A 14393-nucleotide genomic window follows, 5' to 3' on the forward strand; every position below is an offset into this window, starting at 1 on the left:
CTTCGTCATCTTTGTCATCCCGTGATAGAATCCTTTGTCCTTATGTAAACAACCGCTGCGCTGCTAACGTCACTTGCATGTCAAATGACAGTAATCCCTTGCTACATCGCGGTTCGTTTACCACACTTTCACTACATCACGGATTTTTGAATTTTGAAAATTTGCGAAAAAATTCACATATAAGTCGCTCCTGAGTATAAGTCGTCCCCACACCCAAACTATGAAAAAAACGCGACTTATAGTCCAAAAATTACAGTACTTCATCCTCTCTGTCTCATCTTTTGCCTTGCTTATCTGCATACACTTTCTGTAGCTTTAAAGTCCTCTGTATCTGTATCCACTCTCTCTTCTTCCTCTTCTGTCTGCATCGACTGCTGTCTGAATTCTGCTCCGTCTTCATCCCTATTCCCCTCCTTGTCTGAATTTACTGCCCATGTGTTCATCTTTCTCCTTTCTGTATTCTGCCACTTTCTGTTTCCCCCACTTTACTGTTTGCACACATGTCCTGTCTTCATCCCCACCTTCCACTCTTTTTCTGCATCTTCATACTATCTTCCTCCTCCTCATCTTTTTATTCTTACTCACCTCTGCATCTACTTCCTCTCGTCATGTTTCTCTTCCTCCTGTCTGCATTATTGATGGGAGTATTGATCCAAATGTAACTACACATCGATATCTAGTCAGTATATTGGATCGATACTAGCACAATGAGTTCAATACCATAGTTCAGGGGTGTCCAAACTTTTTGCAAGGAGGGCCAGATTTGATAAAGTGAAGGGGCCCGGGAGCCAATGGTCTTTTCGGACATTTTTTAACGATAAAAAGTTCATGCAAATACACAGTTATAAAACAGTTTTCTTTTTTTTTCTTTCATTGTTCAAATGACAAAATAACCAAATATAAACCACTCAGGCGGATGTGAACAACTTTAAAAACACAAATTCTGCCTTTCATTCATATCTGAAGAGTCAGATAACATTGAACAAATTGTATGAAATACCTTAAATTCACATGAGTTTAAAATTATTTTTGCCTCATGAACATTTTAAACAAGTTATAAGTAATGCAAAGTTGTCTGTTATCAAAACTTGAAACAAGTGAATTCTACAATATCTTTCAGAAAGTAATTGTTTGTCACGTTGACAGGTTCATAACATCAACAGTACTAACATGGCCACTTGCTTTAGTAATATTTACTTTTGACTCAGCCCTGCGTGAAGAATCACTGTTGTGGTGCCAGTTCAGCTTGGAGCTGCTTCACTTTATCACCGCGGGCACTCCCTGTTAGCTTGTCGTAAGTGTTAGCATGTTTAGTCTGGTAGTGTCTTTTTAGGTTGAAATCCTTAAACAAGGCTACCGTCTCTTTACAAATTAGACAAACACATTTGCCTTGATTTTCAGTGAAGAAGTATTGTAATTCCCATCTCTTTTGAAAGCGACGGCCCTCAATGTCAACTTTCCTCGTTTTCTTTGCAGTCGGCATGGCAGAAATGAGCAGAGAGGGGTGCGCGGCACGGATGCAGACATTATTAAAGTAGTGCTGCCACCTTTTGGTTAAAGGAGGAATTATGAAACTTCATAGTTTTTTTGTTCAGTTTAACAGTGCAGGCGAGCCATAAATAATACATTATAAGACCGAAGCTGCGGGCTGTATGAAATTTGACCGGGAGCCGGATTTGGATATGCCTGCCATAGTTCAAGTTCCATTTTTACTAATTTTGTCACAGTTGACAGCCAGTTTGCCGTAAAAAAATCCAGAATCCAGAAACATTGCCAATCTGTAGGGAAAAAGTAGAATTTTATATTTATCAATACATTTTCTTAATTATGATGTCATGGCTTTTAACAGTTTAATACTAAAAAGGCAAATATCACCAAAACACTTACAGGTCATGAAATTAATTGAGAATTGGCAATTCAAGAATGCAGCTATCTTAACTATGTAAAGTAACGGTACTGATATTGCCGATACTGTATTTACTCGTTTACTTGGATTGACTGTGTGAATTATGACACTCAAACAAAAAATACCCGGGAACCTCATCAATCTTTTGTACTCGCATGAGTGTGCACAAAACTCCTGTCAGTGTTCTTTTAGCATCGTCATCCTTTCAGTGTCTTTTTTTCTTTTTCACCACATTTTAATCCTAGTTCTTGGCCCCTTCTTTTTTCTCTTACCCTCTTTCCTCTCGAGGCACTCAGCTATGAGTCATTCGAGGGTGTCCTTCCAGCCTCTCCCAGGCTCACCTCCTTTCCAAGCATCAGCGGCTCCCCCGCCAGCCTCGCTGCCTCCATGAACGCTGTCTCTATGGCGACAGACTCCCCCCACCGGCTTCGCTTAAAGAACGCCGCCATGTAGACAGACTGTCCGTGGTGTTAGCATTTGCCATCAGACGTTTACTGCTACTGATAACGTCTCCTTCCTGTCCAACATCATCGTCATCTGTTCCCCAGGTACGAGGAGACCTTTGGGGAGGAGGGCCTAGCTAAAGATGACGCGGCAGAATCACTGAAGAAGGACCAATAACATTCACCGATCACATCTGCCTCGCAAACACTCTCATACTGCCAGCCTCCGCCCACAAGTTCTCATCTGGCTACTTCCTGCCATGCTTCCTATCACTTCTCATTCTGCAACCATATTGTCTGCAGCGGGGCAAGGACCCAGAAGCCCTCTTTCATCAATACGTTGCAAGGATGATCAGATGAGGGCAGAAACTTGATGGGTGAGGTGACAAAAATCAATAAAATTAATACATAAATCAAAAAAAGAATCGATGGATGAATGAATGAGTGGTTGGGTTGGGTGAATGAATGAATGAAGGGAGGATTAATTCAGAATTCAAAAGGCCTTTTTGGGGCGTTGATAAAGAAATTTATCACAAGCATTCTTTTACGTATCTTTTGGACAACAAAAATTGTGACGTGCCTTTTCTACCCCTAATTATTTTAATTTTCATGATTACTTAAATCATAATAAAATGCGGTCCCAACATGTTATTATTAATATATGTAAAAATGTTATTTCAAAGGGCTGTTCCAGCATTTTTTGTAAAATAATCATTAATATTTGATAATGTAAACTTCATTATAAATGCCCCCCTTGCCCTCATCTGCACCCTTGCATCTAAATGGTCACAGCATCATGGTTGAATGTCATCGTGCATCCTTTACTTTTTTAAGATTGATTTTAGGTTTATTAAGATATGATAAAAGGGAGTTTTCCAAACGTAAATGGGTATTTCACAATAAAACCTTATTTCACAGAAGTCTTTTTGATGTTGCGGTTGTGCTTTGTTTTCCGATTGGATAAGAGCATTTAGGGAAGTGTTTATTGTGTGTTTATTTGGAAAGGGTACATTTGCTCTCATAATCCTCAAATTTTAAATGGTTTCTTCTTCGATGTTCATGCTCCCTTTGCTCAATTTTCTTTTCTAACTTAATGTTAAGGAGAGAAACAAATGGATGAATAATTGCTCTTCTCCAGCTCACTTTGGTTGAGGACTGCATGTTAATGTTTTTGGTGTGCATAAAAAAATAGAACTTTGACTCAGACAACTCAAGTATCTGTGTCGCCATAACGTCTGCTGTTCACAATGTTTCTATAAAATGTATTAACACATGAGAATTTCTAACGAAAACCACCACACCAGGGCTCTGCTTTGTCCCTAAATTGTGGCATTTTGCCACTAAAATGTGCAACTAAAATTTATTCACGCGAGTGCACTCAGTCAATTTGCTTTTTCAAAATGTTTTCTTTTTAATATTTACGAATCTTTGATATCGTTGCTGACAAACGTTTGCCCCACACTATATAGTGAACATAGGATGAATATTTACCTTGGAATGCAATTTGCAATGTGTGGTCTAAAATCTGCTTGAGCCCCTAAAATTTAGGTTTAAAGGAACAATAAGGCCACTCTGGTCCATTTTTCAGTTACTATCTCAATTTTTGTATCTTTTGATCGGGAAAATGAAAACACTTTGCATTTTCTATTTTCTCAGTTTATTTTACAGAAATAATTACCTTGAAAATACAGCAATATGGCCATGTCCTCTCCCCTCCATATCTTTGTGGGTGTCTCTTGAGGATCAGTTTCTCAATTGGAAATCATTGTACACGGTCACAAGGCTGCCTAAAACCCTACTAGTTTACAACCCTTCTTTAACAACCTCGCAGTGGCGGGTGCTGGTCTTTGAAGGAGGGGAAGCTAATATCGGCCTCCGTCATGAAATTTGTCGGTTTATTTATACGTAAATTCTACCCTTCGTTCTTTCGATCGCTGTTTCGCACATTGCGCTGTCAATCATAAAGGGATTCAGCCTCAGACAGATCATCCAATCATCATTAAGAAGCTGAGCATCCGCAGCCAGTCCACTGGCTGTACTGCCCCGTACACCCCCAGAGACGCTGGGCGTTCAATGGGTGGGATAAAGCCCGTATACTCGTCTCGTTTCGCTGCACTATTTGCTTCCCTATTAAACTTGGTAGACGCCCAGCAGTGAATCTTAACCTTTTTCCTTGTTCGCACCCCATTCAATTCACCAACCAGTTCTCGCACCCCTAATCCTAAATAATTATCATAATAATAATTGTTTTTCTTTACAGCTATAAGGCTTAATTAGCATCCCTAATTCCAATTAACATAATGACTTCTTGATTTCCAAAATTTTTCACATTTTTCGGTTACCCGACCTTTATCCCCGAAAAATTGTAAATTTCCCCCAAAAAAAGGGAGACCAACAACACTTTTCCCACTGAAATGAAGGGGAGGCTCTCAAGTTTGTACAAATAGCATGGATTGAAACTAGCGTTTGTTTGAAAACTTCTCATTTTCAAACAACGCAGGATCCTCAAGGACATTGATGCACCACCTATTTGCGACTAATCTTAACCTGTAAAGTTCTTAAGGCTTACTTTAAGGAAGTGTTTCCCGTTTCCTCACCTCTGTTACCAGGTGTTTGTGAGTTAAAACTCTGCTCTGATTTTCAGATACCCCTCACCGTGTTGCCGTTTTGATTACTTTATTTGGACCGATTCTTCAAGATGATATATTTGGTCGGAATGTTTGCCGTTTGATGTGATCTCATAAGATAAACATCTTTCATTAATCTGACCTGCAGGCACTGAAGTGATGGAGACTTTTATTCATAATAACAGTGTCATATTTATGAGAATCACTGATAGCAGTTTTTTGGGGAATTTTCTTTTTTTAAATGCTGTTAATAAATGCATTTGTTTTCAAAAAACGTTTTTTGAATATCCATGCTTTACTACCTACTAACGGCCAAAACCTTTTATGCAATGACCTTTACAGGTCATCTATATTACTTAACACAAACACTACATCCGTCTGCTCCTGGTTCGGCCCTCCGGTCCAAATTTAGAACCCAGTTCGGCCCGCAAGTCAAAAAGTTTGCCCACCCCTGTTCTACACCATTCACTTTGTGTGAAGGCGAAGGCCTTCACACTATTGTTATTCTACTTTATTATTATTATTATTATTAGTGTGAAGGCGAAGGCCTATTGTTATTCTACTTTATTATTATTATTATTATTATTATTAGTGTGAAGGCGAAGGCCTTCACACTATTGTTATTCTACTTTATTATTATTATTATTATTATTATTATTATTATTGTGTGATAATATTTTATTACTACTTTATTAGTGTGAAGGTGAAGACCTTCACACTATTGTTATTGCTGTCCTTTATTATTAGTGTGAAGGTGAAGACCTTCACACTATTGTTATTGCTGTCCTTTATTATTATTAGTGTGAAGGTGAAGACCTTCACACTATTGTTATTGCTGTCCTTTATTATTATTATTATTATTAGTGTGAAGGTGAAGACCTTCACACTATTGTTATTGCTGTACTTTATTATTATTATTGTGTGATTCTACACCATTCTCTATTATTGTGTGAGGGCGATGGCCTTCACACATGTTATTCTACACCATTCTCTATTATTATTAGTGTGAAGGTGAAGACCTTCACACTATTGTTATTGCTGTCCTTTATTATTATTATAATTATTAGTGTGAAGGTGAAGACCTTCACACTATTGTTATTGCTGTCCTTTATTAGTGTGAAGGTGAAGACCTTCACACTATTGTTATTGCTGTCCTTTATTATTAGTGTGAAGGTGAAGACCTTCACACTATTGTTATTGCTGTCCTTTATTATTATTATTATTAGTGTGAAGGTGAAGACCTTCACACTATTGTTATTGCTGTCCTTTATTAGTGTGAAGGTCTTCACCTTCACACTATTGTTATTGCTGTCCTTTATTAGTGTGAAGGTGAAGACCTTCACACTATTATTGCTGTCCTTTATTATTATTAGTGTGAAGGTGAAGACCTTCACACTATTGTTATTGCTGTCCTTTATTATTGTGTGAAGGCGAAGGCCTTCACACATTGTTATTAGTGTGAAGGTGAAGACCTTCACACTATTGTTATTGCTGTCCTTTATTAGTGTGAAGGTGAAGACCTTCACACTATTGTTATTGCTGTCTATTATTATTATTAGTGTGAAGGTGAAGACCTTCACACTATTGTTATTGCTGTCCTTTATTAGTGTGAAGGTGAAGACCTTCACACTATTGTTATTGCTGTCCTTTATTAGTGTGAAGGTGAAGACCTTCACACTATTGTTATTGCTGTCCTTTATTATTGTGTGAAGGCGATGGCCTTCACACATATGTTATTCTACACCATTCTCTATTATTATTATTATTGTGTGAAGGCGATGGCCTTCACACATATGTTATTCTACACCATTCTCTATTATTATTATTATTATTATTATTGTGTGAAGGCGATGGCCTTCACACATATGTTATTCTACGCCATTCTCTATTATTGTGTGAAGGCGATGGCCTTCACACATATGTTATTCTACACCATTCTCTATTATTATTGTGTGAAGGCGATGGCCTTCACACATATGTTATTCTACACCATTCTCTATTATTGTGTGAAGGCGATGGCCTTCACACATATGTTATTCTACACCATTCTCTATTATTATTATTCTTCTATTTTATTCCCGCCACTTTTTTGTCCCGCTTTTTCTTCCACATAATTCATCCGATTCACTCCGTTCCACTTTTGACGTATTCCAAATATTCACGAGATGAGCGCTTCCATTTTTCTCGTTCCGAAAATTTTCCGATTTCGCAAAATTCGCGAATTTACGACAAATTTTTCCCCATTCATTCTCAACGGCAGATTCGACATTTCACATTTACGTCATTCCCTTTTTAAATTCACCTCATTCAGCACATTCAAACCACATTCAGAATGATTCTCGACATTCCCAAAATTCCCAAATTCAAAAATTTCACGTTTTCACGTTAAAAATTCCGACAAAATTTCACAAAATTTTGTTTTTCACCTCTAATTTCTACATTTTTCGACCGATTCAACCCATTCCAACTTCCAACTGTTCATCTTTTGCCTACCTATTCCACAACTTCCCACTTACAAAAAAATTCCAAATTTTCAAATTTGAAATTCAACCAAATTCTTGGTAATTTCGTTTTTCTACTCTAATTTCTACATTTTTAAACCGATTCAACCCATTCCAACTTTCAACTGTTCATCTTTTGCCTGCCTATTCCACAACTTATCACCTACCAAAAACTCCAAATTTTTAAATTTGAAATTCAACCAAATTCTCCAAAATTTCGTTTTTCTACTCTAACTTCTACATTTTTCAACCGATTCAACTCATTCCAACTTTCAACTGTTCATCTTTTGCCTAACTATTCCACAACTTCCCACTTACCAAAAATTCCAAATTTGAAATTCAACCAAATTCTCCAACATTTTTTTTCTACTCTAATTTCTACATTGTACAACCGATTCAACCCATTCCAACTTTCAACTGTTCATCTTTTGCCTACCTATTCTACAACTTCCAACTTACCAGAAATTCCAAATTTGAAATTCAACCAAATTCTCCAAAATTTCGTTTTTCTACTCTCATTTCTACATTTCTCTACCGATTCAACCCATTCCAACTTTCAAGTATTCATATTTTGCCTACCTATTCCACAACTTCCCTTTTCAAAAAATTCCAAATTTTCAAATTTGAAATTCAACCAAATTCTCCAAAAATTTGTTTTTCTACTCTAATTTCTACATTTTTCAACCGATTCAACCCATTCCAACTTTCAACTCTTCATCTTTTTCCTACGTATTCCCCAAATTCCCACTTACCAAAAATTCCACATTTTCGGATTTGAAATTCAACCAAATCCTCCAAAATTCCACCAAATCCTCCAAAATTCCCTTTTTGTCCTCTGTTTTCTACATTTCTCAAGTAATTCAACTCATTTCAAAATCATTCGGCATCATTCCCCAAGAAGTGATTCAAAGTCTTCGCCTTCACACGCAATTTCTCCAGAAATTGCATTTTCTAGTTGTGTGAAGGCGATGGCCTTCACACATATGTTATTCTACACCATTCTCTATTATTGTGTGAAGGCGATGGCACATATGTTATTCTACACCATTCTCTATTATTGTGTGAAGGCGATGGCCTTCACACATATGTTATTCTACACCATTCTCTATTATTATTATTCTTCTATTTTATTCCCGCCACTTTTTTGTCCCGCTTCTTCTTCCACATAATTCATCCGATTCACTCCGTTCCACTTTTGACGTATTCCAAATATTCACGAGATGAGCGCTTCCATTTTTCTCGTTCCGAAAATTTTCCGATTTCGCAAAATTCGCGAATTTACGACAATTTTTTCCCCATTCATTCTCAATGGCAGATTCGACATTTCACATTTACGTCATTCCCCTTTTAAATTCACTTATTCAGCACATTCAAACCACATTCAGAATGATTCTCGACATTCCCAAAATTCCCAAATTCAAAAATTTCACGTTTTCACGTTAAAAATTCCGACAAAATTTCACAAAATTTCGTTTTTCACCTCTAATTTCTACATTTTTCGACCGATTCAACCCATTCCAACTTCCAACTGTTCATCTTTTGCCTACCTATTCCACAACTTCCCACTTACAAAAAATTCCAAATTTTCAAATTTGAAATTCAACCAAATTCTTCGTAATTTCGTTTTTCTACTCTAATTTCTACATTTTTCAACCGATTCAACCCATTCCAACTTTCAACTGTTCATCTTTTGCCTGCCTATTCCACAACTTCTCACATACCAAAAATTCCAAAATTTCAAATTTGAAATTCAACCAAATTCTCCAAAATTTCGTTTTTCTACTCTAACTTCTACGTTTTCCAACCGATTCAACCCATTCCAACTTTCAACTGTTCATCTTTTGCCTACCTATTCCACACCTTCCCACTTACCAAAATTTCCAAATTTTCAATTTTGAAATTCACACCAAATTTTCCAAAAATTTAGTTTTTCCCTTCTAATTTCTACATTTTTCAACCGATTCAACCCATTCCAACTTTATTCACTTTGTTCACCTTATGCTTACCATATTCACCCCCTTCACCCCCACTTCCACAATTCAACCCTTGACCCCCACTTCCAGAGTGGCGGCCATCTTGGATTGACCCTGAAGTGCCCCAATGAACTCGGAATGAACCGGAAGTGCCCCAAATCAAACCGGAATTGACCCCGAATGAACCGGAAGTGACCTCAGGTGAACCGGAAGTGACCCCAAATCAAACCGGAAGTGACCCCAAATCAAACCGACGGTCTGGCACCTAAAGGAAAATGTGTTTTTGGGAGTTTGCAAACATATTTTTTAAGGTTGTGTTAAACTTATAATCATATTAATATCTAGTATTGAAGTGCTCGTGTGGATTGGTGGGGGCCGAGGAATGTGCAGGCAAACTGCATGAACTTGTTTTCTTGGAAGTGTTGTGTATAGGCCCAGACAGGGAGTACCGGACGAGATAATCTCAAGGTCGGTGAAGGAACGAGAACAACAGCACATCTATGGGACCGGGCATCGAGGGGAAAACCCAACCGCCTGACCTCAGCGACACCTGGACGGGGAGGAGATGGCCATCCACCAATCATCTCACAATATTTTGCATGCTTTAATATTCATATTGTGTTTCTTTAAAACTGGGCAACCCGGAAGAATGTGTCGTCTTTTGGTGGTCACAAAAACGCACGAGCTTTAGTGTGAGGGACCCGGGACCCAGGCCTGTATTAGTGCGCTTTGTCAGGAATAAATAATTGGTAAATTTGGTCTAATTGATCTACTGGTCTTCTCTTTGACAGAACGAACTCGCAAAATTGTTAGGTGCGCCAGTGTGTGGATTAGGGCATAGCAATTTATGAGTTAAGTGTTGATCACAATTTGGAGTCAGATCAATAACTAGAATCCGTAACCTAACACACCTACTGGTTTTATTTCCACGTGACCTTCCTGTAAACATTCTTCTCCAATCTTGGACATACACTGTCGTACCTCATTCTTTCAATTTTGTCATTTTGTACGAAATTATGTTAGCTTTTGGCTGTGACATCATTAATCTATTGCTGTTCCCTGACTATGTAAAGTTTGTTCTTTTGATACTTCATGTCTTTGCTTAATCTTAGTTTAATCATGCTTCCAACCGTATCTTTTCTTTGTTAGGCAAAATATTTCCCTCTGTGCAGAGCGTTCAGTCGTAATCAAAAACTGGCATCTAGCATTAGTCAAAACATAAGATACAATCAAGTACTGAACGGTCAAGACGACTGGCCGTGTCCATGATTTAGAGAAAAACATCAGGCATGCATTACACAGTTCCTTAAGGGTCATTAAGCTATTTAGGCAATGTATCAAAAGACATTTGTTATTTCAAAGTGCTCAGAAATATATATCAGATCATAAAGTTTATAAAAACCTTTCTCATTACCACTTATCAAAAATGTCTAGATATGTCTTCTTTATTATTTAGTATGTAGGTATAATTATATGCTTACAATGTTTTCTTTTATTGATTTAGTATGTGACTATACTTGTCTGCTTATGTACTTTTGTCAATGAGGTTTGAGCACATCTGTTTTTGTAGCTCGGCAGGACTTTTTGTATTTTGACCCCATTCTTTCAACGTCTATTAGACGTCAAAATGCTCGCAGGGATATTCTTCTAGAAATTATGAAACCTCTAATCTGGGTCGTAAAATTCTCTCGCGACGTAAAGCGTTTCGAATTTATACGGATTCCATAGCGATCGGATTTTGAATTAACGGCCAATCCATGTCTTTGTGTGGGAGGAGACCGATTGAAACTCTGTGTCTCTTATAGTAAACCTGCCAAGGAGCAGATTATGTTCACAGAGTAAATTTCCGCAGTAACTGACCCAGAGTTTAAATTACCTCTCTTTCTGGAACGGATAACTCCGTTTCCCTCGTTTCCGGGGTAATTTACTCAAGTTTTCACAGAACCCGCTTTCTGGAATACCCCGGTCGTCACGTTCAAGCTTGCATTGTGTTTGTATCATTAAAAAAAAAGTAGGATGAGGAAGAAGACGACGAAGAAGAGAAGAAGCCGCAGCCGCAGAAGAAGAAGAAGGAGGAGGCGGAAAGAGACGCAGACGAGACGAAGCAAAGCAAACGCAGTCGCGTGACCGCAGAGCGTAATTCCGCCGCCGCGTTTCTCCCATCATGGCGGAGTGGCCAGCAGCGCGGATGGGTAGTGCCTCCCATTCGGATGTTTTTTCTTGAAAGCCTTTCATACTCCTTAAAGTGGCTTTTCCCGCATCGACCCTACATCCCCTCCTCTCGTGTGATTTTCGGCAAAGTCATGGCAGACTGCGGCGTTGATTTATACGCCCTGCCGAAGGAGGTTCGAGACCAATTGGCGGAGTTGGACTTGGAACTGTCCGAAGGTAAATAGACGCTGCGAATGGTAGAAATCAATGGTAACGATGTCAAGACATGTCTCGACTATATCCGGCCACTGTGTTTTATTGTCGGCGGCAGGCGAACGCGGCTTTACCGAGGTTATTGTCAGCTGAAACTGAATGTTGCTTGTCGTTTCTTGAGACGCGCAAGCTTCTGTCATATCCGGCACCTTGCCGCTTGAAACACAAGCTTTTTGAGGGGGTAAAACACCAAAAAGATGTGAATTGTTTAGGTATCGTGTGCCTTGGAAATTTATTATCTTATTGTGTGTGTGTGCGTGTGTGTGTGTGTGTGTGTGTGTGTGTGTGTGTGTGCGCGCGCGCGCGTGTGCGTGTGTGTTACAAATGTCAATATAAGCATTAAAATAATTGTGTTGCTTTGCAAATAAGGTAAAAAGCACTGCAGTAAATGAGACTGGCAGTGATGCACCATTCAAACACCACGACTTACAGCTCCAATAAACACGTTCAATAGGACTTTGTGTTAGATTTTCTCAAGAAAGTCGAGCACGTTATAAGCGACATACGAACAAGGAGAAATGACAGCAGAGTCAAGCCCTGACAAGTAGGGCCTGCTTGCCTCTGGCCATGGCTGTCTCACGCACGCACGCATGCGCGCGCACGCACGCGCGCACACACACACACAATGAATCCAATGAACAGTTCATAGTACCCTCCCCCAAGCAGCTGTTAGCCCCCTCATGCATCCCACGGACACAGTGTGCGCCCCCACTCCCAGCACCCTAACTGCTGAATAATGCACTGAAGCTTGATTTCAAGAAAATCACAAATGAAATCAAAATAGCAATCTGTCAGAAAAATGGCAAAACAATTTTTACTTGAATTGTTTGGTCCAAGTCCTCAGTTGGCCAAAGGAACATATTATTGGAATGTGGAAGATAGTCGGCATACCCTAAGGAAACCACCTAAAGAGGACATATTGTGCAATTTCAAAGATGACAAAGACCCAAATGCTGTGCGATCCTGTACCTGACTCCGGCTTTGCCTGGAAAGGCGTGGGACGATGGTGGCGTGTGGAGGTCCTGGGGCTTTGGTCGCGGCTGTACCCCTGAGCTATGGGACAGTACTCACTGCAAAAGAAAATGGATGGATGGAATACAACATGAAACATTGTAACCATTGTATCCAGGTGTTTTGGCTATGACTTAACGGGAGATGGTGATAACCATGTTTCAGATTAACCCATAAAATCAATATTTGAGTTGGTAAGCAGATGCTCCATTTGTTCTTTTTTAGACCCCAAACATCGCACATTTAAATGACCTCCCAGAAACCTTTGTTTCTGTAATTCTTATCCCAAATTAATTTTGAGTGGTTTAATGTTTGAAATATCTTGAAGTATCTATGTTTTTTCATGACCGGATTTTTCATATAAATGTTTTACCCTCGCGTGTATGTGACTCAGTGGTTGGCACTGGTGAGAGAGTTTTTGGTGATCCGGCTAGCTGAGGTGGAGGCCCAGCTTGCTGAAATACAAGCCCAGGCAGTTGTCAGGTTCAAAGTACTAACTGAATATCTGAATAAAAGAAAAGGATCAGCAGACAAAAACAAGTGAGGCAGAATATTGATTTTTTTCTCGCGAGGAGTGCGATACAGATTGCTTTCTACAATCTGACTACACTAAATATCTGTTTACACTCTCGCTCTTTTTATTTGGAACGCCCTACCCACAGTGTGAGACGATTAGCCCCTAAGGGTGGGGAGAAGAAGCGCGTGGGCTTCGTCTCGTAAGAAAAGAAACAAAAGTAATGCACAAAGTGTTGCGTGCAGATATGGCTATATCAGCAAAACAGTTGAAGCAATCTTGGATTCCGAGAGATAAAAAGAGAAAGTGACGTTCTTTAAGGAAGATCAGAAGGTTCATGACGCATCGTTTGACGTGTTGTTTTCACAATCTGTTCTGGTGGATGTCATTTTTCTGCTGAGATGTCAGCAGTATCTTGTTTGACACAACCGTCATCTCGCCCCTGACCCAGCCGTAATTCTTCTGTTCTGTTGCACAAGATAAGAATCAGCAAGGCAAAGCAGCAAGCATACTGAGCAGTAACATTATGAATACGTACTCATTAGAGAACGCATGATAACATATATATACAATTTTTCTAACAGCAGTGGTAAAGGTCCGGCTAGCTGAGGTGAAGGCCTGGGACAGCAGAGGCCGAGGCCTGAACAGGTGAGATGGAGGCCCAGACCACAGAGGCAGAGGCCCGGACAGCTGAGGTGGAGGCCCGGCTAGCAGAAGCGGGTGCCCGGCTCGCTGAGATGGAGGCCTGGCTACCAGAGGGTAAGGTGGAGGACCAGACCGCTGAATTGGAGGCCTGGCCAGTAGAGGTGGCGACCCAGCTAGCTGAGGTGGCGGCCCGGCTAGCTGAGGTGGCGGCCCAGCTAGCTGAGGTGGAGGCCCGTTTTGCTGAGGTAGAGGCCCAGACAGGTGATATGGAGGCCAGGACAGCCAAGGTGGAGGCCCGGCTAGCTGAAACGGAGGCCTGGCCAGCAGAGGTTTTGTTTTAAAGTCTGAG

The 14393-nt window shown here is 39.7% G+C and overlaps 2 protein-coding genes across 13 annotated transcripts in view; both read left to right on the top strand.

Annotated features, from left to right (window-relative positions):
• The window catches only part of hm13 (histocompatibility (minor) 13), a 51658-nt gene extending 48100 nt beyond the window's left edge, over window positions 1–3558 (top strand). For 3 of the 4 annotated variants that reach the window (XM_088398267.1, XM_088398257.1, XM_088398275.1), the window contains one exon: window positions 2455–3558. In XM_088398267.1, coding sequence (XP_088254393.1) covers window positions 2455–2527 — 73 coding nt within the window. In that variant the 3' untranslated portion in view covers window positions 2528–3558. Of the gene's footprint in view, window positions 1–2202; window positions 2375–2454 lie in introns of those variants that run through there. The other variant, XM_088398282.1, reaches the window with a different exon arrangement.
• Window positions 3559–11284: 7726 nt separating this feature from the next.
• Window positions 11285–14393, top strand: part of dip2ba (DIP2 acetate--CoA ligase B (putative)a) — a 119135-nt gene continuing 116026 nt past the window's right edge. The window contains exons 1-2 of one of the 9 annotated variants that reach the window (XM_088398163.1): window positions 11690–11838; window positions 13984–14158. In XM_088398163.1, the coding sequence (XP_088254289.1) occupies window positions 14053–14158 (106 nt within the window). In that variant the 5' untranslated portion in view covers window positions 11690–11838; window positions 13984–14052. Of the gene's footprint in view, window positions 11839–13983; window positions 14159–14393 lie in introns of all 9 variants that reach the window. The other 8 variants (XR_015862998.1, XM_088398137.1, XM_088398154.1 and 5 more) reach the window with 8 other exon arrangements.

Source organism: Syngnathus floridae, chromosome 2 (assembly GCF_059516105.1).
Source record: "Syngnathus floridae isolate MCC-2025c chromosome 2, RoL_Sflo_1.0, whole genome shotgun sequence".
Taxonomy (NCBI): domain Eukaryota; kingdom Metazoa; phylum Chordata; class Actinopteri; order Syngnathiformes; family Syngnathidae; genus Syngnathus; species Syngnathus floridae.